At 39.5% G+C, this 26,275-nt stretch overlaps 2 protein-coding genes across 2 annotated transcripts in view; one reads left to right on the plus strand and one right to left on the minus strand.

Moving 5' to 3' along the window:
• LOC126374898 (neurexin-1-like) overlaps positions 1-25,635 on the minus strand; it is a 198,901-nt gene extending 173,266 nt beyond the window's left edge. The window contains exons 1-3 of the mRNA XM_050021673.1: positions 25,497-25,635; positions 8,455-8,854; positions 5,095-5,228 (exon numbers count right to left, since the gene is read on the minus strand). Coding sequence (XP_049877630.1) covers positions 5,095-5,228; positions 8,455-8,805 — 485 coding nt within the window. The 5' untranslated portion in view covers positions 8,806-8,854; positions 25,497-25,635. The remainder of the gene's footprint in view (positions 1-5,094; positions 5,229-8,454; positions 8,855-25,496) is intronic.
• Positions 13,933-14,952, plus strand: LOC126375104 (prostaglandin reductase 1-like). Its single transcript, XM_050021947.1, has one exon. It carries the CDS (start codon positions 13,933-13,935, stop codon positions 14,950-14,952), a length of 1,020 nt encoding a protein of 339 aa, XP_049877904.1.
• Positions 25,636-26,275: the final 640 nt, after the last annotated feature.

Below are 26,275 nucleotides of genomic sequence, written 5' to 3' on the forward strand. Positions count from 1 at the left end.
TTCCTCATTCCGAATTAGTATGACGTCGCTACTATCTTCCGATTTTCGAGTATAGATTCTCCCATTACGAACCCATACAAACTTGTAATTCATCTCTCTAGCTTTTATACGTGCGGCAGCATGCAGGGATTTGTTTATTGGTGTCAGATGCTCGGCAACAAATACAGGTGAACGCGGTCCTCCAATGCCCAAATGCTGAGAGCTCAATTTATCACATTTTTCCTTCTTGTTTTTGTTGAATTTGGTAACGGCAGCCAACAACTCATCTCGTCGACGTGGGCTGCGCAGCTTTACTATCACCGTGCGGGGTCTATCGCTCTCCTTGTTGAGTTTTGCAACTCGAGTAACGTGTAAGACATCGCCATCACAAAGAGGATTGTTGACGGTTTCAGCAAGCTGTTTCAAGGTCGATTCTAGGTTTTCGGATTTAAACTCAGGTATACCATTCACCTCTACGTTACTCTCCCTCATGTGCTGTTCCACTAATGATAATCTCGAGGACAAACTCGCCACGGATGTTTTAAGGGAATCATTTTCATCTTCAAGCCTTTGAATGGTAGCGCATTTATCCTCCAAACTCTTCCTTAATTCTTCGTATTGTTGATTGAAGAAATCAAGGGAATTTTTAAAGTCTGATACTTCGTTTTGGATTATTTTTAATTCTCCTGTAACATGGGTTTTCATGGTAGCATTCAGCTCATATTTGAGAATGTCGCGTAGTCTACCTTCAGTCAAGAAAGATTCGTCAGTCGGATGTTCGTCGGCGATTGGAGGTTCCTGTGCGGCGTTGTATTTATCCTTGTTTCGCATGGTTACGTTGCTTATATTCAAGTCAGGGGTAACAACAACCGGAGTATCAGTATCAGTTTTAGGAGAAGTTTTAGGGGTATCAGTTTTAGGCTTTTTGTTGTAACACGGCGTGCATTTCCAGTTCAGCTTATGATTTTGTTCCATCAGATAAAATCTCTGTTGTGATACGTTTGCACAATAAATATCGTAGTGTAATTTACAATTCGTGCATTGCAAGAATTGTCTGTCAGTAATTTTTCTTTTACATTTATTACATTTGTTAGTAACAGACGACATTATAATAATCAGCACAAGATAAAGCGAAGATCATAAAAGAAACAGTTACTTAATAAAATAATACACGGGCGTCTAATGCGTGCGCTTTAAAGCGATGTGATAGCTTGATGATCAACGCAGTGAGCGAGATAGTTGCGTGCGTGTGAGTAGAAGCGACGCTGCGCGTGTGTGAGTGTAAGCGACGTGCGCGTCTCTCGGCACGGTAGTTATTCAATGTTTTTAAATATAAATTAGCTTGTAACTCACGAGTCCTTAAGATTAACACAATCACTGTTAGTTCAATAAATAGCTAGTTACTTCAGCTTTACACAGGTATAACTTTGTAAGGAAACGATCACTATTAACACTAGAATTGAATTAAATACGAGGAAGAAAATATATACGTTGTTGCTGCTTTGCAGAGGTTCCCCTGTTTTGTTATAGGTGTTTAGACCACATTACTTGTATTTACCAAATATTACAGGACCATGCATGTAGTATGTTACTTATTATTAGAAGAGTAAGACCCAAAGACATTTTAATATCGAAACCCCCATTGTCTAGAAATTTGCGCTTTAGGAGGATACCATCCATCAAAAATATTTTAATTTATTATAATTACAACATCTTCATTGATTCTGAAATGTGTCAAAAATAGAAATACACTGGAGGACAAAAAATCCCAAGTTTTTGCTGAGCAGCGAGGGAACATAACTCAAGTCTATCTACTTAGTTTCCTCCCCTACCTAACATATAGCATAATAATATAATTATTTTTGTAGACTGAGTCATTCTCAACGCCCGGCTCCAAACATAGAGTCGATTATTTACCAGATGTTCAATAGTCTCTGTTGACACGTGAATATACAAATATTAAATACAACATATAATATATCAATCTGGTCTAGTACACACGTTTTATTTTTTATTCCACTGTCTGATCCCATTCCACGTGCCGTGAATTCGATAAACCCGACGACATTTATTTTTTTAACAGTATTGAATTTGTACCTTATTATTGTACAATATCCATCGGTTTCGTACTTTCCGAGCACGTTCCTACTTCGTTTGGGGTCGAGAGGAAAGTATAAGTTTCCTCACACTATAATAATATTGCTTGGTTTTATCACTTATACGCTATTTGCTACGAAGCGCGTAGCGTTTGTAGTACCACTACGCTGCTACTAACTGCTACTATTGTAGAGGTTCGTAGTCAATTATTTTAGTTTTATTTCTAAATGTTTATAGATAATAATAATAATACCGGTTCTATTTTGTTATAGTTTCAGATCTCTAAAAATAGGACGATCGTTCTTTATTTGAAGTTAGTGCAAAAAGAGATGGAACTAGATTTAGAAATGTCAAACTAAATTAAGATTAATTGTGTGTCTGCGAGAATAGGCGCCAATATAGCCTGTCTAAACAAAACAAAGGAAAACTATTCAATTTTTACCATCAAAAAATCTTTTAAATTGTATACACAAACTGGTTCATACATTTATAATATCAGTTCAAAAGAACGAGGTCGCCGTCGGTTCCAACCGTGTGTTTACGACGAGAGCAGTCGGACGCCGAACGGCAGTCGTAATTGTGTATGTATTGACCGCTAGTGATTATTATCGGCCATTATGTCGGCGAGTGCTGAGTGCCGAGCGATGTAACGTCAATCGTGTGACTTTTGTGTAATGAATAATGGATAGGTATGCACGGGATTTTATGGATTCGTATTATTCGTATTTTAAACACTGAAAAACGAAACACGTTCGACGGTGTCCGTTCGTACGTCATGTCCGTATATCACAACCTATTTAATTGAATAAAACAAAATAAAATTAATAGTTCAATCAAGCCGTATAGTTTCAAAAACTTAGATTTTAATTCTTATAAGTAATTAGTTTATCGGGAATAAAATGAAAATGCCGATGTTTTTATTTAATTATAAGTATGTATGCGTGTGTCTTTAGTTCCTACTCAAATATTAACTTATTACGAGCGACATGGATAAATACTTCAAGTTATGACTACCGTGGACACGAAGTATATCCTCAGTGATAAACTAATAAGTACAACTGATAAACTGATAAGCGACAATTACAATATCAACATAATACATCCACGACGAGCAATGGCCGCGGTAATCAGAAACATCCACTAGATTGCCCGATTATACAAATGGCGCACAAAAAACACCGAACTACAACTTTATTGCTGCAGTTTGAACCTTACTGGCGAGATAAAATAGTTTACATTTGGTAGTGGGCAATAGAGATGGTATCCTGGTAAAATACGCCGCGTCTGATACGCACCGTTGTTCGAAACATCCTCATTGGGATATTACTCGTATGCCCTCCGACCAATTAGGCCAAGGACGCGAACCTCTGGCCTTCACTTGTATTTTCTACTTCACGAGATTTTTGTGAACATAATAGGCTAGTTTCCAGTTGGAAACTAGCTGATTTGACTAGTTAGTCAAATCAGTTACTTTTACTAAACTTCAAAACACGAAATTACTGTGGAATTTGTATGAAAAAGTACACTGTGACGTCATAGAAAAAGTGATAAAATGTCGGCCTTATTATTACGTTTTCCTTGATTTAAAATTCATAAATAAGTTAAATTGAAAAAAGAAAATGTTTTTCTTTAGTTATAGATCTGTCTTTATATAGTAATCATAATTTCATAATTTATCTTGAATCTACTACACGACACAATTAGGAGTATTTTTACTTTTAATTAGCGAAGTAACTGCAGAAAGTAACTATTGAATTTGATCTACAACGTTTATCGTGGTAGTGATTTTGAATTTACTATTCCATAATAAGTTTAATTAATGAAAGTCAGTAAATAATTAACACTCCAAAGTTTAGCATCACAAGCTGTCATTCGAAAACTTATAAGGTAGTTACATAACTAACATTAATGCATTTGAAGTTTGATCAGCTATTAACTACCACCAAGGCAATAAAGTCCACATTAATAAACTGGTTACGCAAGGCACATTAGGAAAACGTGAACGTTTTCATGCGTGAAGGTTGAAGATGGTTATCTTCAGAATGAAGTGCGAGGTGAGGCCGGATTGGAAAAGGCAGGAGAGATTACGATCTGCACGTAATAATATAACAAGTTTGGACTTGAGGGGACAAGTATTCCCCTCAATAACATGAGAACCTAAAGTACATGAACTGTATTTCTAAATGGTTCGAACATGCCTCCTGTATGTCAAGGACTTTAATAAGAAGGTTGCGGCGCGTCTCACGGGCAATTTCAATAAATCGCAAGAACCTTCCGAATAGAAATAGACTTTCGGGACCAAAAATGGTGCGGGCAACTTTAACGGTACAATATAACCCAGTGTAATTGCAGTCGAGATTTAATACGGTCCGGTAATTAAACAGCTTCTTTCAGATGTAACTGCTGAAGTCATTGTGATTGAGTTTGAAACAAGTTGATAATTAGATTCTACGCGTCGGGGTCAGCTCCGCAGTGCTGTAAAACTAATTTGTTTCACAGTCACAATACCTACACTATTGAATAAGTACTAAACATTTTACGTTATAAAATTCAAGTTATTCAATTTTATTCTCAACTAAGATAATTATTTTTATTGGAATTCTTTCGGAGATTTTTTTTTTATATGTAGCGTTGAAAGCAACTCCCCGAACGGCGACTGCTTGACGTCACGTATGTCATTTTTCGATAGCGGCCATCAACATTCCTGGAACGGACCCTAAGGTCACGATATGCACGTTATATTATGTACATTACTAAAAAGATTACGAAGTACACGTCCTAAACATGTTACCTACTTCTTCTAACCGACCTGATGGTTTAGCGTCAGAGATATATGATTGAGCTGCTAAAACTCTCCGACATTGTTTCAGTGACGGCTACTTAGTAAACAGTAGCCAGCATCAACGATTTATCACGTCTGAAGCATAAATGGGTGATTAAATCGTATTCTCTATGAGGTACGTATGTAGCCAACTCTTTCAAAAAATTACTTAAATGTAGTTAAAGCTATGTACTCACGATGGCGGAATGCCGCCGACGAAGACGTCGGAGTTGGTAGGGAACTTGCCGAAGACGAACTCCTTGCCGCGTGACGTCTTGCTCTGCGTGGCGCCGTCCACCGCCAGGGACGTGTGCTCGTCGCGGCGGGCCACCTGCAACACGATACTGCTTAGATACCTAGCTTGCTACAAAACACCTCGTTTTACGCAGACATTACACAATGACGTTATCGTACACACCCATCTGTATATGTGGTGTCAGACGCGAATACGATTGAAGACTAAAGTACGACCGAGAAGGAGTGTGGTAAACCTAGCTCAACCGCTGGTGGGGAGCGGAGAGTTGCCGTTCTATACGTAGTATTATTCCTTATTCTATTAAATTACATTCATCATTCCGTGCTTAGTAAGAGATTACAAAAGAAACTTAATGAACTAAAAAAACAAGTTATTGAAGGTCTTTACGTTAATCAAGCCTTGACTTTGTGCATTCAGACAACCCCTTGCGAGTAATATATCATAGTTAGTTGGCAGTTTCACGTTGGCTGCTCACACGGCAATGTTAGTTGACGGACGGTCGTGTCGCACTGCCCAATATTATACAGGGAGGCTTGTCTAGGGCATAGGGTCATTCCTAATACTAATGAGCTTAACTCTACTTTCATTTAAGTACATTTTATAATAAATGTATTTTTTCTGCCTGAAAACTTTCTCAAGTTTTCACGCGGCCACTTTTGAATCGAAGTTGTAAGATGGATATGATAAACCGTATGGTGACTGGGTGATCACCCATCATAAAATATGGCCCCTCATGTTAGAAAGGACACCGTCTCTCTATTTTACTTTTCTTCCATCTAAAAGCTTTCCCTGAAACCGAACTCTGAACGCAATAAACGCAATAATAATCCTTTCACTTATTGCGCTATAAATATTTGCATTTAATTAGAAAAAACTTCGGCCTTAATATCTTATTATCCGTTTTCTTACAAACTCGGATTGAAACTCGCGGCGGCATCGATAAAGGATGCAATTTGGTCTGGAACTTATTAAAAGTTTCCCACTCAGCGTGAAATATTGACAACAAGGCACTGACGTACTATAAAGAAATATACTCACAATCGCTAAGGATTATCGCTAAAAAAGCGTCCGAATCGTGTTTGTTTCCTCAAATTAATATGTTATGGTTGTTAAAATAAAGAAGAATATCGGTTATAAGTACGTGTCGTCTATTCTATTCTATTCTATTCATTATGTCCATTGCGACCAAATTCGATTTTGACACGCAGTCGCTTAGTGACAAGATTCGCGGCGGACACTTTTCACAGAGATTGGTAGTTTATTTTTTGTTTATATGCGAGACCAATGCTACAAGGGGTAAATAAAGTGGATTGAATGCGTCGCACTGAGCTCGTTACAACTGACGTGCAATCAATAATGAACGGCACAGCTGTAAACTGTCTAAATTCAATCAACGATATTTCAGCCATAGTTATGCGAACATTTTGTTGTTTAGTATCTCATTCTGCAGATTTAATATTATCATACATAACATAAATAGCCTATATACGTCTCACTGCTGGGTCAGGCCTCCCCTCATTAAACCGGAGGGGGTATGGAGCATACTCCATAACGATATAACATAACACAGCACCACGCCTGTCTCCCCGAAGGGGTACGCACAGGTGAATAGAATATAAGTACACCCACTTCTCGCCAGCTACGTTTATGTCCCAGGTGATAGGGGGGGGCCCATTGTTATTAACCGGGCACAAATCCTGGAAACCATATGATATCACTTATCTATAACCCAAACATAATTTCAAAATCACAAAGTTGAATGCAGTAGTAGCGTGGTACTCAATAATAGGTATTATAATTTCGTAATTTTACACTTTATCGAGAGTCTGCTTCCCGTTACCCGGCTGAGATCAAAAAACGCAAACTACCAAATCGTCTTGGCTGACTAACAGCTAGTAAGTAGCTACTTTGGTCTTCGTTCTACAATCTGCAGGTATAACTGTAATACTACTAATGTAATATAGTATTTAAGACTGAGTTATTTTTTATTTATTTATTGATTTATTGAAGATTTGCTGCAGATGGCTTTAACTACTTGGCCGGACAAAAGTTAGTTATTCTAACTCTGTAGATATCTCTACACGATACTCGCGCTAGACTTTTCAATGTACAGATCGCAATGATGACGAATTATAAAATATAAATTATACGAATTTCATTGCAATCCGATATGATCCCTGTATCGACAATACATTTTAATTACTGTAAACTCTATTGAATGCAGAGGGACAGTTAAAATACTGCGAATATTATCTGTTTATGAAATGAATGAGGCTTGCAAAAATTTTCGATGGATGGAATATTCATACACATAAATACAGAAAAGTTTTGAATACCAATAACCAAGTACTTTTGCAGAAACCATTTTTATTGAATACCATATTGTATGGAATTCTCAGAACATTACAGCATGACATACCATAACATCACGCCTGTATCTCCGAAGGGGTGAGCAGAGGTGATATAATATATACCCATAAAACAAAAAATACAACAAAATAAATTATAATTTCGAAGACTTTTGAATCTCAAAGCTTACAAATGCTATTCATGGTAAATCTATCACCGAGCCCTCAGCGCTCCCCATTTGTCCGACTAAGTAGTTAATACCGTTTGCGGCAAATCTACAAGTCACGTCAATAAAAAAGGTAAATATATCCGTAAAGACATATTCCAATCCAATAAACCTTGGAAATAAATTTCATTTATCTTAGCATCTCAGCACAAAAGAATTCGGGTATCTATCCAAGTTCGGTGCAGCCGCAGCCGCGGAGCGATCCAGCTCAGCTGAGATATATGTGACAGCTGCTTTAGATAACTCCATAAGTGATGCCCCCCTCACTGCCGAGAGCTGGGCCATCTTTATGCTGACACGTTTTGCTTAAAACGTGGATGAATTGTTTCCAACTGGTTTAGTTAGCATATTTTCTGAGTTCATTTAGGGTATAATTTCTGGGCCTATACAAGGATAAATATCAAAAATAATCCAACAGTATTACACAAGTACGTCTTTTTCAAAATACCTCCTCAGATCACGCGTCAATAATATGAGAGCCCAATCAAGAACTATTTCTAAAATAAATTCTTCTTTTTTCGTGTAGGTTGGAAGGTCTATGATCGATCGTGATAAAAAAAATACTTATAAAAAACGATACATTAAGCCATAAAAACCTCACTCACTCAGCAGGACCCCCAGAATACCAGGGTCGTAGCTCACGTCACGGCTTATGCTGAGTTGAGGTCCTTTTGATTTGAATGATCAAATAATCTCGTAATCTTATTTTTTTTTCTAATAACTCACCTGCACTTTATGCCAGTGGCCATCGTTGAGGTTATTCCCGACAGTGATGATCTGGGCACCGCCGCCGAGGTTGTACCGCAACCTGAGAGCCCCGTTCACCAGCTTCAGCTCGAAGAAGTCGTAGGTACCGCCGTCATCGGTGTACAGCAGCAGACCGTTGGGCTGGTCGGTTTTGAACTCCAGCTCTAGCGTTCCGTTCAAACCGGCGTTCCATTTGCGGAACTGCGAGTAAGGGTTCTGCTTGTCGAGGACGAAAGCGAGGTTCCTGTTGAAGGCCAGCGACAGCAGACAGAAAAGCACGTAGCGCATCGTTCTCACGTCGTCAGAGAGCATGGCGGCGACGATCACCATGCAGCGCCCGGACTGTGCACGCACCGTCGCCGTCCCATTTCTCGAGTGCCTGCAAACAAATGCAGATGTTACTTCTTAGTAGTATTTTTATAATATTGGGGAAAATTAACAATAAATGTTTTTATTGTTAAAAATTAACAATAAAAACAACCGCGTCGCGTGCGGTACGAATTATATCGAGGGCTTCGACCGATAGACGTAGCGAATGCTATCTACATAGATAAATGTCGTACGGTTATTGGTCGAAACCCTCAATATAATTCGTGCCGCGTGCGATTGATGTGTCGCAGAGGCAGATATGCTTTACGTGACTATCACGTGGTATCCAAATAATAGACTCGTCCACTATTATATGAGACTTAAATATTGCTGGCGAGGAGTGGTTGCAACCCTGAAGTAAATATACTATACACATCTGCTTCGGGTTTACAGGCATGATGCTATGTTTTGTTATAAATACTATTTATTGCACATGAAAACAGAACATGTAGAACTAATTACAAATGGACCATAGAAACGTACCGAATCAGGCAGTGTTGTTTTAGAAACAGCGAATTCTTTGACGCATACTTTTGAATAATGCGAAAAGTATCAAAATTGTTGCCAATTTGATTGAAGAGTAAACTGTATACTTAAAGCAAAATATCATTTATGAGGGTCGCTACACACCGACGACCATCTTACTTAAATAGTTCGTGTAGTAATCCCATACTTGTCATACGACGAAACCAAACAAACCAGCGTAAACTTCAAACTTTCGTTATCAATAAAGTTTTCGGGTTTCGTCCAGCAACCAATAAATATGTTAAACTAACAACGCCCGAGGCTGTGACCTACAAACGTGATGTCACGTGCAGACTGAAGGGACGATGAAAACTTTTACGACAGGACAGAAGTCATCCGACACACTAAGTTCGCGGTGAATAATTGAGACTGCCTCCACGCAGCGGCATTTCTTAAGGAAACCGCTTTCTATTCCCTCCCCTTTATGAATTTACCCCAGAAACAATCAACTCGATGAAAAATTTATGCGCCCTTAAGCTATAACGTCGGGGCCATAGATCAGGCGCCGCCGCGGCGGGATAAACTGCAAGCTATCAGGAGCTCAGATGCACGACTCTTTACAAATAGCTTTCTGCTTTTTTTATAAATTATTACTAAGTATAAAGTATTTGTCACATGTAGCGTTTAGAACACGTACACAAAAAATATACTACACTTTTTATCAGAGACCTCGGGGATTAAAACGGCCACACGTTGCAGCAATTCATCTAAAAATGTTTGTCATTTGCGCATATAAAAAGAAGTGTCCCATGTCAACAAATGACAAATAGCAATATTGCTTATTTAGACGAATTGCTTCAATGTGGCCTTTTTAGCACCCCTTATTCATTCTTCCTCATAAAATATGCCTCCGCGAAAGTAACATTGCGGAAAGATTTGTTTTAAAATTTCATTCATTGTAAAAGACTCCGGTACTGCTGTGCCACTTTAAAATTGTAACTAAACTGTTCATCGTCTAAATGAGTTGGAATTACTGTAATGTGCCTTAGAGCACCTAGCTCTATAGAGGGACATAAACAAATGTGCTGAGAGTAGAGCAGGGGCTGTATTCATTAGCTAAATTATTTGGACCTCTCCGACAGAGATTACGTGAAATATCCAGACATTCATAAGACGAAGAGCATCTAATACTAGGCCTTATAAGTCTGAAGAAGAGAATACACAAAGAGATAATCCATTAGGAAGGTTTAAGCCGTACCTAGTTCCTTATAGCAAGTAATATTATATTAAAGGAAGTAATTTGTTCAGAAAGAGATATTTTGTTGACGAGATATCACGCAGTCGGAAAGTGTTTTAAGCTAGGGTTTAAGCAATTAGTGGAACTTTAGGTACACTACAGTAGATCAAGGACCACGCATGTTCACTTTTAATCAATGTTACAGAATACAGTCAACTGTTTATAATTATCACCGAATTCCCAGCAAATCGTAACGTTATTCACATAATCACGTATACAACTATATTCTTAATTAGAATAGTCATCATCTATCTCAAGATGAACTGAACCGAGTACCCACACCTCACCGAGCTTTCTGTTACACCAACGTGACAGGTGGTGAGCCGTATCGCCGTCTATAATGGTCGAGCCAACAGTTTTAGTGAAAATTGCATCTGAGCAAGTTGCATATTGCAAGTCCGGTAGAGGTTGGTGAAAGGGCTCTTTGAGAAGCAAGACGGTGATATACAGGGCCACAGTGACTTCTGTGTAACCATAATTGGCTTATTTAAGGCTTATTCTTCGCAGCAGGTACTTGTGAACAATATCCATTAACGTCGCTCCCATTGTGCATGTGAAGGGGTCTTTTTAAAAGGCGTCCCTTCGGTGGCGACGCGGCAGTGTAACCCGAGCTGAGTCGCAGGTAAAAGCCACTTCAGTGACGTAAGGAAGTGGGGTCTCAGGACTCAGGAATCCCGGAATTTTGTAAATCCGAAACTGGTTGTGTGTAGGCTAATCTTTGACGAGATACTCGGAATCAGGTTCAATGTCAATATTATGTTACACCTTTATTTACTTGACCCAACAAACAACTTCATAATGGGTATTAGCTTCCCGCCGGTGACTTTATCCGTGATAACTGCTTCGGTTAGCGGCATGTCGAACACTAGCAGGTGCTAAGCCGTAGGTCCTCAAAGTGGAAAAAATTATAAAAATAGATATTATTCCACCTGCGAAAAATATCGTCAAGTGCTCAAAGTGGAATAGGTCAGGTGCTATTTAAGTAGCTGCTATTTTATCAGGTGCTCTCAGTGGAACACATCCATGTTATTTTCCTCACTGTGCTCATTTCCGTATTTCTAACAACGTGTATGCTTTCACGTTCTCCGCTGATAAAGATTAGAATTATACTCATTGATATAATATTTCACTAATATGTTTATTTTTATTGAATATGTGAGAACGAAGTATCAAGCCATAATAACGTACAAAATGTGCCAAACTGTTAGAATGGGTTTGAACATTAGCCGCAAGTTTGTAAGCAAAAACCAGATTGATGGTAACCACTCCGCAACTAGCGCTTGTTCCGGAGTGAAGGTTGCTGGAACTTTACAGCGTATAATAAATTCTAAACGTCTACACCCCGCCTTGGTATATATACTGAACATTAAGTATATAAACCTAAATAAACTCAGGTCTTACAGTTATGACTAACAGTAATATATTTAATAATAAAAATAATTGCAATCACTTCACTCAAAATAATAAATTCGTTTACTTATTCCAAATTAATTTCCATATAAATGAATACAATTAACTACGATAAAAATGACTATGAATTATTGTCTTGTCCTAAAAATTATTAGCAGTCACCTAATCATAATCATTGAATAGCATCGTTTTCTGTTCGTCATAAGCATCGTCAATCGACCATCATGTTAGGCACGTTGTGATTCACCTTTGAATAATAATCACCATTGTACAATTTAAATCTTTTTTTTTCTCTACGCCTTCCCCTCTATAGCTGAGAGACAAAAGATGCAAGGAACAAAGTCCCGTACTGGCTATAAAACCACTAACTGTTATAGAACACCACTGGAATACGGTCTATAGATATACCTAGGTTATAGGTGCAGCGGAGCGGAGGGAATCGCTCCCTCATCCCCCCTCCGCTGCGACTTGGCACGAGCCTCCTCCTTTCATGCACACTACCTTGTATGATCGGAACTCTCCCGTATGAGCGAGACTTTACGCCAACTTTGAAGGAACTGCCACGATGAAAGGCCTGAAGTACCACATGGTTTTAATGTGTTGTACGGGTACATACTATGCCCGCCTAGGTAAATGTATATCCCTATGTAATATGTATATCCCTTTGCAGTATTGATTTGTTTCGTATGACCATCCTTCAAAATGAAAAAGTTTATTATAACGATGATGTTTAAAAATACTTACAATATATTTCTAAAAGTGTATCTTTCTTTACAGGTAAATTTGCAGGTAAGTACGTGATATTTCATTATATTTTTTTCGCAAATTGTGAAGACATATCTATTGTATTGTATATAGGTACATCCAGCGTGCTTATATTACAGTACACTGTATCATCCCGTGTGTTCAGTCCCCCTTGTCCCCGTCATGTCCTCTACAAATGGCCGCTGTGATTTGGCGATCTCTTCAGCGCTCAATGGTGCACTTTTTGCATTTTAATTACACGTGACTTGGAGTTTTCAACTCGCCGGGAGCTGGTTTAGCGCCAATAAAATTTGCTTTTGTTAGTTTACTGCTTTTGCTATTTCTCATTGTTAACATATATGGTTCGCTTTGAAACATTTAAAGATGAATGTACCAGTAATTTGTATAGTTTAGGTACGTCTATTTTAAAACATACATTATTCACAGTGACTTACTAACAAATGTTTTCATAAATTCTAGTAAGTAAGTTATAACTTATTATATCGAAGTTTCTAGGACACGTTCTGAGAAGAGATAAAAGCGATTTGTGTAGCAAGGACATGGAAATACAAAATGCTATTGATCTAGCTGAAGGCAACGTGCGCGTTCCCACGGGCTGTAGAAACATAGTCGCGGCTATACATAGACGCAATCGAGTGGAAGCCAGTCGATGCCACCACTACACATACCCACCGACACATAATACCGATAAAGGCACTTTTGAGGTCAGAGCCGGTCCCAAAGGTGGAAGATGCGCCGAATGACCGATTACATTCTAACTTTAGTAACTTTACCGAACTAAATTTAATGGAGGATTCTCAAATTGGTAGTAATAAGCTTCAAAGGGGTTCAGTTGTAATAATAAATACGTTAAATGCATTGTCTTTGAATTTGTTGAGAACAACTCTAAGTAAATAAATAATGGAATAAACAACATAGATAATATTTCAGACACCCATCGTACAGCCAATGCGCATGTTCTACTCTTTTGGCGCGTAAGCTACGCGCACTAACGAAACGCAACGTCAAGGGGCAGCCGGTAAACTGTCAAAATATTTATAACCTGCAAATCGAACTACCGCGTCAACTGTACAATAATATAAATCACTACGTTTTGTACAAGTCTTTTGATATCTGACACACTGCTTATTGTTTTGATTAGTTTATTAATAATGTCAAAAGCTAAAGTGTCAAAGGTCACAGTAAGAAAAGCTCGTAAATACATGGTGAAGAAGGCATTTGACGAGAACACGCCGACGCCGGCTATGTTCCTGATAGAGGAAGAAACATTGCCACCTGTGAAGAATGGAGAATTCCTGGTGCAAGCCGAGTACATCAGCGTCGACCCCTACATGCGCTCGTTTGCCAGTAATTATAAAACACCCTACTTACAATTTGCATTTCAAGTGGGACAAGTAATTGAGAGTAAAAACAAAGAATTCCCAGTGAACTCTTATGTGGTATCGCACTCGGGATGGTGTGACTATGTCGTGTTAAACGACCAGCCCGATGAGATATTCAGTATCAAGCCTTACCAGCCAGACCTGGGCAACTTGTCCCGGTCGCTGGCCATCGGAGCGCTGGGCATGCCCGGCATGGCCGCTTACCTCGGCTTCTTGGAAGTATGCAAACCCAACAAAGGAGAAGTCGTAGTGGTGACCAGCGCGTGCGGCGCGGTCGGCTCGCTGGTGGGACAGATAGCCCGAATTAAAGGTTGCACTGTGATAGGGTTCACAGGGTCCGACCAGAAAGTAAATGTCCTTAAGGAATTAGGTTTCAATCACGCATTTAACTATAAAAGCAACCTCAACGTCGTAGAGACGATAAAAAACATCTCGAGTCGCGGCGTGGACTGCTACTTCGACAACGTGGGCGGCGCGCTGTCGCGGGCCGTGATGGAGTGCATGGCGGACAAGGCGCGCATCGCCATCTGCGGCTCCATCAGCTCCTACGACAAGACGGCGCGGCAGAAACACTCTAACGCATCCATGTCCGTTCACATCGAATCCTTCAGCTTCACACAGTGGGACTGGGAGACGCAGAAAAATGCCCTCAAGCAAATACGTACCTGGATTGAAAGCGGGAAAATTACAGTCAAGGAAACCGTTACAAAGGGATTTGATAAGCTACCCGATGCCTTTATAGGAATGTTAAAAGGAGAAAACATCGGCAAAGCGCTTGTTAAGGTTTGATTATTATTTTGAAGAATCAAAGCATCGGCCGTTCTTTTGAAAAGTAGGAACATAACTGCTGGGTAAAATTAAAAGGGTTTACTTGCGTCCCGTAGCTACCTACGCGATCATTGTTCTCTCGGAAGGAAAAATCCTTTGAATAGACTCCGTTTGGAATAAATTAGGCGATAAATTGTGTTATTCATTTTCAAAGAAAACAGAGCATGAACAACATCAACGATTGTATTTGAATGTAAATAATAATGAAGTAAAAGTCAGACCTTTGAAATGTATTTATTTTCGTAGAGTAAACATGCAAAATGCACACAATTTAAATTGCGATACCGTAATTGTTATGGCGTGTTAGTTGTAACATGTAACTGACGTGTGATATAAATATACAATACAGGCAATTAACGGACTGAAAACGTGTCACCGCAACTCGGAGGTCGCTCGGCGTAATAAACGGACGCGCTTGATAATCTTTATCTTCATGAATCTGCGGCGATATGGCAGGCTATTTATTGTGCTGGATACGCTAGATCAGTTATCGTTTACGATTCGATTGTTATTCGGTCGGCAAGCGAGCAGATCTCCGACACATTGTCGTAACGCGGTGCCATCGGCGGCCATTATTCATGTGCGGCGTCGCGCGCGTTACGACCGCCCGACACGTATATTACGACTAACGACCGCTGTTACGACCTAGATGCTATCTAGACGACCCCAACCCATTCACCGCCGCGTGATTTAGCTAGTTTGAGTCGCAATTGTGAGCCCTAGTGGCCGGTTTGCATAATCGTCGTTGTTCAGGAAATGCTCTCGGCGACTCGCTTTATGGACTTTCGGTGTTTTTCGTCGCAAGGTGAATGTAAACAGATGAATTTTACGGCGAATTTTGCTGAGCTTGGTTCAAGGTTTTATAAACGCTGGTAGCAAAAGTTGACTTAATTATGAAAGCATCGTTAACCGTCTACATACACACATACATAAACTCACGCCTATTTCCCATCGGGGTAAACAGAGACCATGGAATTCGATTTGCTTTGATCCTTACACACTTATATTACTTCAACCTTCTAAAGATAATAAAAGTTCAAATTTTACACAGAGGCTGACTTTTAGAAAGACTTCATACTTACCAACATACCGCACCTGATACAAAGCCAGTTGCTGAGCCAGTTGACTTATCAAGCACGTATAGCGCAGCCTACACCACATCCCTAATTCTGATGACTGGCAGCACACACCTATAATTCTGTTGATTAATGCCTCAGGATAATCCATAACAAGGTAAGAGAATGTGTCGCTACAGTAGATGACTGAACAAACAAACAGGACGTGGCCCGCGTTAATAACACCCGCAAATGAAGCGATATCATCGTATTGAATACTAATATTGTGAAGGCCTACCGCAAGGTTTCTCGTACCGTCTACATTGAATCCCGAAAATGGTAAGGAAATCCGTCTCAATACCTTTGTCAAATATACCTACTTATGTGCCTAATACTTTTGTCAAACACATTCGCCTCAATTCACTTACCAAAATCTGTTCAGGTAATGGTGTATGCTTGAGAGCTTTTTAGACGTCGAGTAACCGCCTTCTTAGACACACTTTTCGTTACGGAGAAGTAAATAAATAGCACGTATTCGATATGTGTAAGTTTATTTTTACACCTATTGGGGTGGCAAAACTATATAAAATGGCGCGAAGACAAACCTACAGGAATTAAAATTATCAAAATCAATGCTTAAAAAAAATACATCAGACGGACTGCATGCAGTCAGACATGAAGTTGTTGTGGTCCTGTGGTAAACAGGCTTGCGTCTCAAACGGGGAGCGCCGGTTCGAACGCCGGTACCGGATTTGCACCACTGAGTTATTAATTTATCTTAAGTGTAGTTTTCACAACACAGTTGGTTCCACCGTTATAGACGGCGATACGTCTCATCACCTATCACGTTGGCCTAACAGAAAGCTCTGAGAGGTGAGCTTAGTTCATCTTACGAAAGATGATTACCTCTGACTACGCCAATTGGGATACAGTCGTGAGCTCATTCTTTTTCAGTTCAGCTCAGTTTTTATGTGAAGTTGCTGATTCGACTGCGTTGCTGCGGTGCAGTTCATCCCTCCACCAACCCGCAGCGTGGTTTAGAACCTTCACAGTCTCATGGGCACTCTTTAATCGGATCAAAATTATGCGAAATGAAAACAAACCGTCTCTTTGATCCGGAGAAATGATAACGGATTTGGTAGCGGAAATATTTGTTTTACATTTGCAGATGGTTTAATTGGAATGAATTATACTATCTAGCTATGTAAAATGGATTCGGACAGTATTGTAACGTAAGCTTCCGGGGGGATGGGGGGTTCTTCCCCCCCCCCTCCTCCCCTCACCCCCTTCACCTCTGCAATTAATCAGCAAATGGACGCTCCAATGAGAGCTGAACGAAACAATACGTGCATTGTTTGCGGGTTCCGTGCCGATGTAAAATGATATCTACTTCCATCGGAATTTACATTTTCATTGCTGGCACAACGCTCAGCATTCAAAATCAATGGCGCTTAATTAACGTTTATGCTGGGGACTCAACTTTCTATAATCAAATACCTGCAGCTTGATTTATGCAGCATTTGTTAAATATGCTCTTATATTCCATGCATGGTAAAAGGTGAATGGAAAATACTGGATATATAATCGCGTGTCGCAGAGTAGGTGGGCTGATAACTTCTCGCTATTATTACTAGCTTTCTGCCCGCGACTTCGTCCGCATCGACTTCGGTCATCGCGACACGTTTGTTCCATTCCATTTTCATCCGATTACTAGGATAAAAACTATGGTCCTATGTACTTCCTTAGGTCTTAAAGTATCTCCATACCAAATTTCATCTAAAGCGGTTCAGTGGTTTAGGCGTCAAAAGGTAACAGACAAACAGGCAGTTATAATATTCGTGTTGATTTTATCTCAGTACCGAGTGAATGCCAGTTCTTTTCTATTGACTTGTGACTACAGTCTAACCATTGAGACTGAGACACGTTTTTCCGGCGGGAAATTGCTTCATGTAACAAAATTTTTCAACATATTTAAAGCAAATATATAATCAATATACAGCCATACAAATCGTCGATAGTCTAACGCGTATAACCGTTAATAAAGTATCGGCGTGTGAAGTAATTTGCGCGATATATCAGGCGATATGTTGAAGTAATCCTGAGTAATGTCCAGTATATGTCAAGCTCGCGCTAATCTCCACAATTTTTACCCTCACGGCCACCTAATGGACGAGATTAGGTACGTGGTGAAACTGCTGAGACCTTTGACTGCTGACATCAGCTGCCAAAAATCACCGCTACTTATAGGTACGGTCCACCTTCCAATAGTATTAGACCTAGAATCTAGAAGCGCGATTTTCGTATTGACGTGTACATACCTACTTTATATCTCTGCCTACCCCTTCGTAGATGCAGTTGGCACGATGCTATGTCATGCATGTGCAATGTCTGCTCGTGACTCGTATAGCCATTGTTTCCACGTAATAAATAACTAATTCTACAATTTCAATTAAATATTTTATTAAAAAAACAATTAATATGCGTCTTATCGTCAAACAATCCGCCGCTCCCCGCCCCCGGGTTGTTCCAGGCGCAAAGGTTCCCATTAAATTCGCCGTAATTACATCAGTGTAACATGTAATGAATTTTTCATTGTCGCATGCACACGCGTCAAAAATATCAAATAATATTTAGTTATTAGGTAATTTAGGTATATAAATAGTGACGTGAAGTTATATATCTAATTTTCTGGCGGCGGGTATGCAAGTCGGAGGGAAAATTGAGGGCGCGAGCGAGTTCAACGACCTTGAGGGATGACAGACGTTTTATCAAGTTCTGTTTTATCCGAGTATAGGAAGTTCCCGTGAAAACCATGTGTAGGTTTGATACGGGTTTCTCTAGGTACCTCAAATCTATATAATCCCCACATACGCCCTTAGCGAACATCTACGATATACTTACCTAGAATGAGACGCAGCAAGTTACTAAGAACTTAAGTATACTCTTTATTTTCAAAGTATATTGTGCTTTAATATTATCTTAAATAGTCCACTTACTTTTCAGGACTTTTCAGGCTTGAATCACCTGATTGTCCGAAAAATTAAGATGATTCCGTGCTTCGGAGGGAACGTTAAGCCATTGGTCCCGGCTATTAGCCGTAAAAACACCTCCACCAACTCGCAGTGGAGCAGCGTGGTGGAGTATGCTCCATACCCCCTCCGGTTGATTGAGGGGAGGCCTGTGCCCAGCAGTGGGACGTATATGTATAGGCTGTTTATGTTTTATGTTATGTACACCACTTATATTTGTTTTGAGTAATAGCTATTTTATTGATATCGAGGGCGGTCCCAATGGGTGGAATAAAATATTAAAATTAAATAGATCTGGCGATTGGGACCGCGGTCCCAAGTTGTTATGTCCTAATTGACGGAAATCTCAAGTTACGAGTACCTAATTCATCAAAAAATATTATTAATTATTTTAAGTAAGATAAATTTTGTCCTTATGCATACAAACAATAAATATACCGCGACTAAAAATAATGACTGTCTACTAAAATCTGAGCAGCAGACACAAGTTGTAAGAGTCATTAAGGTCGAGTGGGATGGGAATGATTACAGTGGGTACATCCGTTGGCACAATTAAATTTCTCCACAATACCGGGTGTACCAGGCAAGTCAATAACTGAATGAGAAACGAAATTCCTACCGACATTAATAGCACACGGCGGCATTATTGATGACATAAATATACTCACGCCCGCTACACCAGAGCTGGGACGCGCGATAAAGAACTCTATAAAATACTTAGCCACTTCAGATATTGAATAGGTATTTTGTAAATTATCTCAATTATTATTGGGTACGTAAAATACCTAGTGCAGAAGGCAAGAGGGAAACCACTGCCCTATTTTTCCCTAAAAAGTAGCATTGAGATTGCTACACCGACTAGAGCGTGGGTCTTAAATTTGTGATGATGAAGATAAGTTTTAACGTCAATGTGTTGCGCTACGGCTTTCATTCGCTTATGAACGCACTTAATAGCATAGATAATTAAAAGTGTATATTAATGACTTGAAAAGTCAGACATTATAAAGTTATTGTGAAAAGACAACTCATTTTCTTATACAATCAAGTGATAGTTGAATAGGCAGGGTGGTGTGTTTGTTGCGCACCGTCGGACACTAACATCTGCTAATTAAATCGTCCGGGTCGTCGTTGTCCGGATATTTCCAACACATGTTTCATACTCATGGCTGTTTACCTATATTACGCGTGCAATAAGAGTGGTTTAGAGGCTATGTTGACTATGAGTATAACAGTTGTGAGTAGTTTATAGTGGGCCTGGAAATAAGACCAACATTTTACAGGTCGGATCTTGAAAATAAGCAATATCGTTTTGGTTCACTTCTTATAATATAACATAGCGTGATACCTGTATCCCTGAAGGAAAAGGTGTACAGTGTACACCTACCCCTCGCCAGCTATGTTTAAGTCCCATGTAATAAGGGCCGAGCCTATTGCCTCTAACCAGGCACAAATCCTCAACACCATGTGACACCAATTACTGTCTATGATACTGCTTGTTCACTATTTACACTGTACGTTATGTTGTATAGTGTCAGTAACAATATATATTTAATCAATTCGGGTATGACAAAAACAATGAATTGCAATAAAAACCAAGTTTATAGTAGATTCCACCTACATACAAACATTTAGGTATCTTATAATAAAGTCTATAGTTGGTCGCATACCAGGGACGAGTCGGTGGGTCGGATCAACTGATACAATCCCGGGAATGCGAGCCGCCTGCGACCGCCGGCGGCCGATCCAATTCCTAACCCGAGTAGGGGTTTAGGAATTGATTCCTTAAGTATAATACCAAACTAATTGGGTTAGGAAGTATTTGGATAGTTACACACGCCTATTTCAAACAGGTAATTTTACTTCGGTCGATATCGAAACAATGGAAATTCATATTAGGTATTAGATATATCTAATAGATATGTATAAGTATCCTAAAATGAAATATACTTCCTTCTCTTGGCCCGCGTACATCAATCATGATCAGAGTCGACTGTACCAAACCCTTTTCAAGGACACCCCGCAATGTTATATCATCGTTTGACCAAAAATAACTTAGACACACAGAATCTAGTATTGTAATATGAATGAGATGAACCAATGGTAAAAAACGAATCGATCCCAAAGGAAACTTTTCTTTTCAATTACTAAGCTCTATCTAAATATACATAGATAAGCTATCTTTATTTATAAGTCTAGACGATCTTGTAACTTTAATGGCCGAATAAAAGATTGAATGGAACGCTTTACTTATTCAGACTTGTTTTCTTTTGAATGTTATTTAGCTTTTATTGCGAAATTGCTTTTTAAGTTACAATTATTATTTAGAGATGATTGTAGTATCAATAATGTTTTGAGAACATAATAAAGATATACAAAAATATCTTTATTCAGTAGGTAACATAGTTACACTTTGAATTGTCAATTTTTACACAACGAACGTCACATCCGCCTAAAACTACTGCAGTTTCTCACAACCTGTATAGCCGGGGAAAAGAAGCCGTAAGAAAAACCTCGCCACAGGGCCCTAGAAGTTCTTTAAAAAAAAAACATAAAAAAATTGTTATACAATTGAGTAATTTAGCTGCCTAATATCAGTTCTCAGACAGTTAATCCCATTCATTCATAATATCTTCTAAATTATCACCGACTTTGTAATAACCTTTATTGTAAACTTTCTGTTTAACTACTGTCTTAAAAAAACAGTTGAAAGGCAAATTCTGAATGTCAATGGGAATCTTATTGTAAAAACGTATAAATTGCCCCTTAAAAGATTTAGTGATCTTATGTAATCGACTGACTTGTAAAGCAAGTTTATTTTTATTCCGGGTATTAACACTGTGCCGATTTTTTTGTTTTATAGCTCTCACTATTTAAGACCACGCTGGTCTCGGCTTGTCCCATCCCATCCAAATCAAACTTTTTCGATTTAATTTTCTGTGAGGCCTCTGTAAGGCTACATAAATGGTTTATTTTATATACCGACGCTGAATGCGTTATAATGACTAATAACCTGTCACCACATTGGTATAAGTCATTAGTATGCATCATAGACTGCAAGTTGTCTTGATGACTTATAGCTCTACCATCCCTGATGGGAATCACTGGAACCAGTCTTTATAAAAATAAATATTTTACCGAAACCTGTACACGTATTATCAGACTCGTGAACGGAAGAACCAACATTCCCGGAATACTTTGATGAAAAACTCTAAGTGAGTTATTTTACACCCTTCGTAGCAAGAATGTGGTGTGTGTTGCGCCCTTAAGGGGTGCTTACACACTGGGGCCTTCACGGTCCGATGTGCAGGTAGATAGTAAAGTATTACTAAACGGGATACTTGGTATGTAACGGTCACATAGTTAAGATTATCCTATATTGGAAAATATATTTCGTTTTGTAACGTCGTATGTACCAAAATTTAAAGAGGAACTCTCATTTATTTGTTCATATGGTATATCTTGCATAAACAGGTAAATCAGTGAACTACAAATTAATTTTAAGGGACGTCAGTCACTTCAAGGCTCCGTCGTGTAGGATGATGCAATATTTTAAATGAAATACACCATTTGTGCTCCTACAGCATCCTGGGGGGTTAAAATGGCCACATTGAAGCAATTCATCTAAGAAAGCAATTTTGCAATTTGACATTTCCGCATATAAAAGTAAGTGCGCAATGCAAAGAAATGTCAAATAGCAATACTGCTTTCTTAATGGGGCTTAAAGGAGTCACCATACTGTGAATGTGGTCACCCGGACTAAACCATATCTCACATAGTGAACGAGTGCCCTCTGCACCGGTTCCCAGGTGGTATAGCCGAGCTGCATTGTGTGACGGATGCAGCAGAGACTTGGTTAAGGGAGCTTAAGCTGGATATTTGATCCACGCAGGATATTTGTCTGCCATACGCAATAATAATAATAATTGCTTTCTTAGATGAATTGCTTCGATGTGGCCATTTTAACCCCCCTGTATTCAATAACATGTTAAATGTAATTCTCACACACGACGAATTACTCACAATCATAGACGATTCGTAAGTGTGTCTAAAAAGCCCAACCCGCAAACAAACGTTCCAGCGTTCATTCGTTCCCTGTAAATATCCAGCACACGACTACCAATATCACGACGGTCGACCCACAAACGTATTCATTTATCTTATAAATACGAACGTTATCTCCTGCGACCCCGAATGTGGCGCACACGTGGATGGCATCATGCCGTGTTTACACGCATAGTATAGACAATACACTACGCTATATCATTACATAGTTTTATTCGACAGAGGAATTGTATTATTTCTAACCGCTCGCTCGCTTCATTGTCGTCACTACAGTACCCAGGACTCCCAGGACCAATAATAGTCGGTCACTACACTTTCGGCATTACAGTGTCTACCATCCTGCTTTAATTCGCAACAAATATAAGCAATGCCATTTAGCATCCTTTTCTTGGTTACTTAATTCATTAATCTATTTTAGACACCCCAATGTCCATGGTGACATGTAATTATATCAGTTTTCACGACGCACGGATGGCGACCGCACGGAGACAAAAAAATACCTAAGTATATAATATGAATTATGAGACGCGATTCATCGACTGTCTCGTGGGCGCACACCCTGTGTACCGAGCGGCTAATTTGACCAATATATGGGCGATGGGCTGATCACCTAACACCATACTTCCATCTTAAGACTTGGTATCAAAAGTAGCTACAAATTGTCCTCTGATTATTATTGGCTCTACCACCCCATCAATTTTTAGATTTAGATGATAATTATGAACCTATGTGTACAATATGTAATATCATGAACAATAGTTCTGTTCATCCATGTATTACAAGGCTTTTAAAATATTTGTAAAGATGAAGTGCTTGGAAGATACGGCTTATAAAGACCGTAAAGTTGAAACATGATTCAACACCAATGTAAAGCTATTTATGAAACAAAGGTTCCTGCAGTATATTCTGTCATCTATAGGTACATACAATTGCTTTTTTTTTCGTTTTCTTCGCTATGTAGTTACTTAATAACTCGTTCGCCTATCATGTTAGATGTCTCCTCAAAAGAGGGCATACAAAATAAATGTGCATAAGTTTATAGGCAAGTGGAACGTATTACTATGTAAATGTAGCTCGTGTCTCCCGCCCCGGCGCGGGCGTCTGGAGGCAGCGGAATGCAAGTTGGCAACCTCTACGCCGCCACCTCGCATCTACCACCAATATACAAGCAGATATACCACCTGCCTGTGAAAAACCAGCTCTTCAGGGAAATAATGCGAGCGAATAAACAAGGAGAATAAATCTCCCAGTAATGCGAGATTATAAGACCTAAGACTAAACTAGGACAAGGCTTTATTTAGTTCAAAATTCCTATAATTAAGAAGGTAGGTAGGTACATGGTAATTGATTTGTTATTTGTACATTTTCTACGTCTCTTTCAATATTCGCTTGATAAATATTTACATTGGAAAAATGAGGGGAAATCGTCGAGAAAACCAAACAAAAATTACGAAAGAAACAAATTTAATCAGAGCCTGCGCCAACGGGACGTGCTGAAACGAAAACAGACGACATTGGAATTCTATATTGAATCGCAAATCTTAGAATCATTTGAAAGTCAAATCTTGTAGTAAACATTCAAGACATTCAAGAGCATGACAAAGTGTAGTTGTGAAGTTCGAGTGCAATGTCCTAGAGTAGGACTGTAGTAGTGGTACCGTGTACACATGTCGTCGAGTATACGTGGAGCCGCGGGACATCGCGAGGCTGTGTGCGACCACTTGGCATAAACGAATACGTACGACATCCAGCTCCGCTGGCGGCCGATGTGAGGGTACTTACGTCTACCCCCGCGGGGGCACTTGGACGCTTACAGCATCTCATAACAACATTTTGCGAATATAAAATATTGGTTTCCAGTTCCCACCCCAGTTCCACCCTTATGTTTATATGTATAGTATAGTAGTAGTAAGTGTAGTTAGTATGAAAGTAAAACTCTTAGATGATTAAAGCCATAATAATTTTATAGCGCAATTATATCGAATGCTCTCATTTAAATTAACTCGTAAACTATGGCTGCGTGCAACAGAGCTACCACATAACGGGAGAATAACAGAGACAGACCTATAGACCCCATCGTGTGCAGTATGAGACGGCCACGAGGCACGAGCCACCATTCACACCAATTTACTCCAAAACGAACATATACAACGCAGCGTCCTGATCGATAACAACACCAAAAGAAACGAGAAACTTGCCCAACGGAACCACCGTGTATACTCGGCCGGAACTAACAAACGTGTAATAACTCCTTTATTAGAACATCTCGACATATAAAACGTCGTGCTGAACAAATACGAAGCACATAACACTATATGGAGAGAACTTATGTACGGAAACGATGAAATAGATTGGGTACCTTAGTGTGTGAGTGTGTCTCCGGCGGGGTAACAACACAGCACTGTTCACTGACACTATTCTGTTTGGTGATCACTGGCACTCGGCTTGTTTGTGGTTATGTAACGGAGCGCGGGTGCATGGCGGGAGCGAGGCGCCTGCCGACTGCAGAGAGCAATGGCGGCGGCGGCGCGCGCACCCTCGCCGCCCGCCCCAGCCGCGCCGCCGCGCCGCCGCCGCGACTCGGCGACTACACGGATAGTCGCAGTCGCCCAAACACAGCCTCTACCTGAAAAAGCATAAATCCTTAAAATCCCCATAATAAGAAAGAAAAGGTTTTTAACATTCAATTATCTCATCACTCATTCATCACGTCTACTGATCATAGTACTGGATGTACCTTAACTTGTCTCTCACCGGCAAAACTTGAAACTGTTTCAAGATGAATTATATTTTGTGCAAAGTCGCAATGCTGCAGCCAAATTGTAAATTTAGTCAATTATGAAAATTCAATTCAAATGAGTACAAAAATATGTTACAAGGTTAACCTGTGTAACTTTTAAATAAATGACTGAATTTTTTTCCAGTCGCAGCCATGAATCTCCCCCTTATCTAGACAAAAGGCTCACACTTTGTAACATTCAGCGTTGCCTTTCTACGCGGCGCTACGTAACCGTATTTCACTCCGGTTGCACCATACATTGCTTGTTTTCTTTCATAACAGACTGAAAACCATTATAATCAACGGCAGTGAACGTCGTTACCCGTTTTCCAGTCGCGTAGTAAACGGTTTCTAGTAAA

This window comes from Pectinophora gossypiella, chromosome 18, assembly GCF_024362695.1.
Source record: "Pectinophora gossypiella chromosome 18, ilPecGoss1.1, whole genome shotgun sequence".
NCBI lineage: Eukaryota > Metazoa > Arthropoda > Insecta > Lepidoptera > Gelechiidae > Pectinophora > Pectinophora gossypiella.

Bases quoted from the DNA above. Each gene is read 5' to 3' on its own strand.
- LOC126375104 (XM_050021947.1), top strand. From the start codon at position 13,933: ATGTCAAAAGCTAAAGTGTCAAAGGTCACAGTAAGAAAAGCTCGTAAA.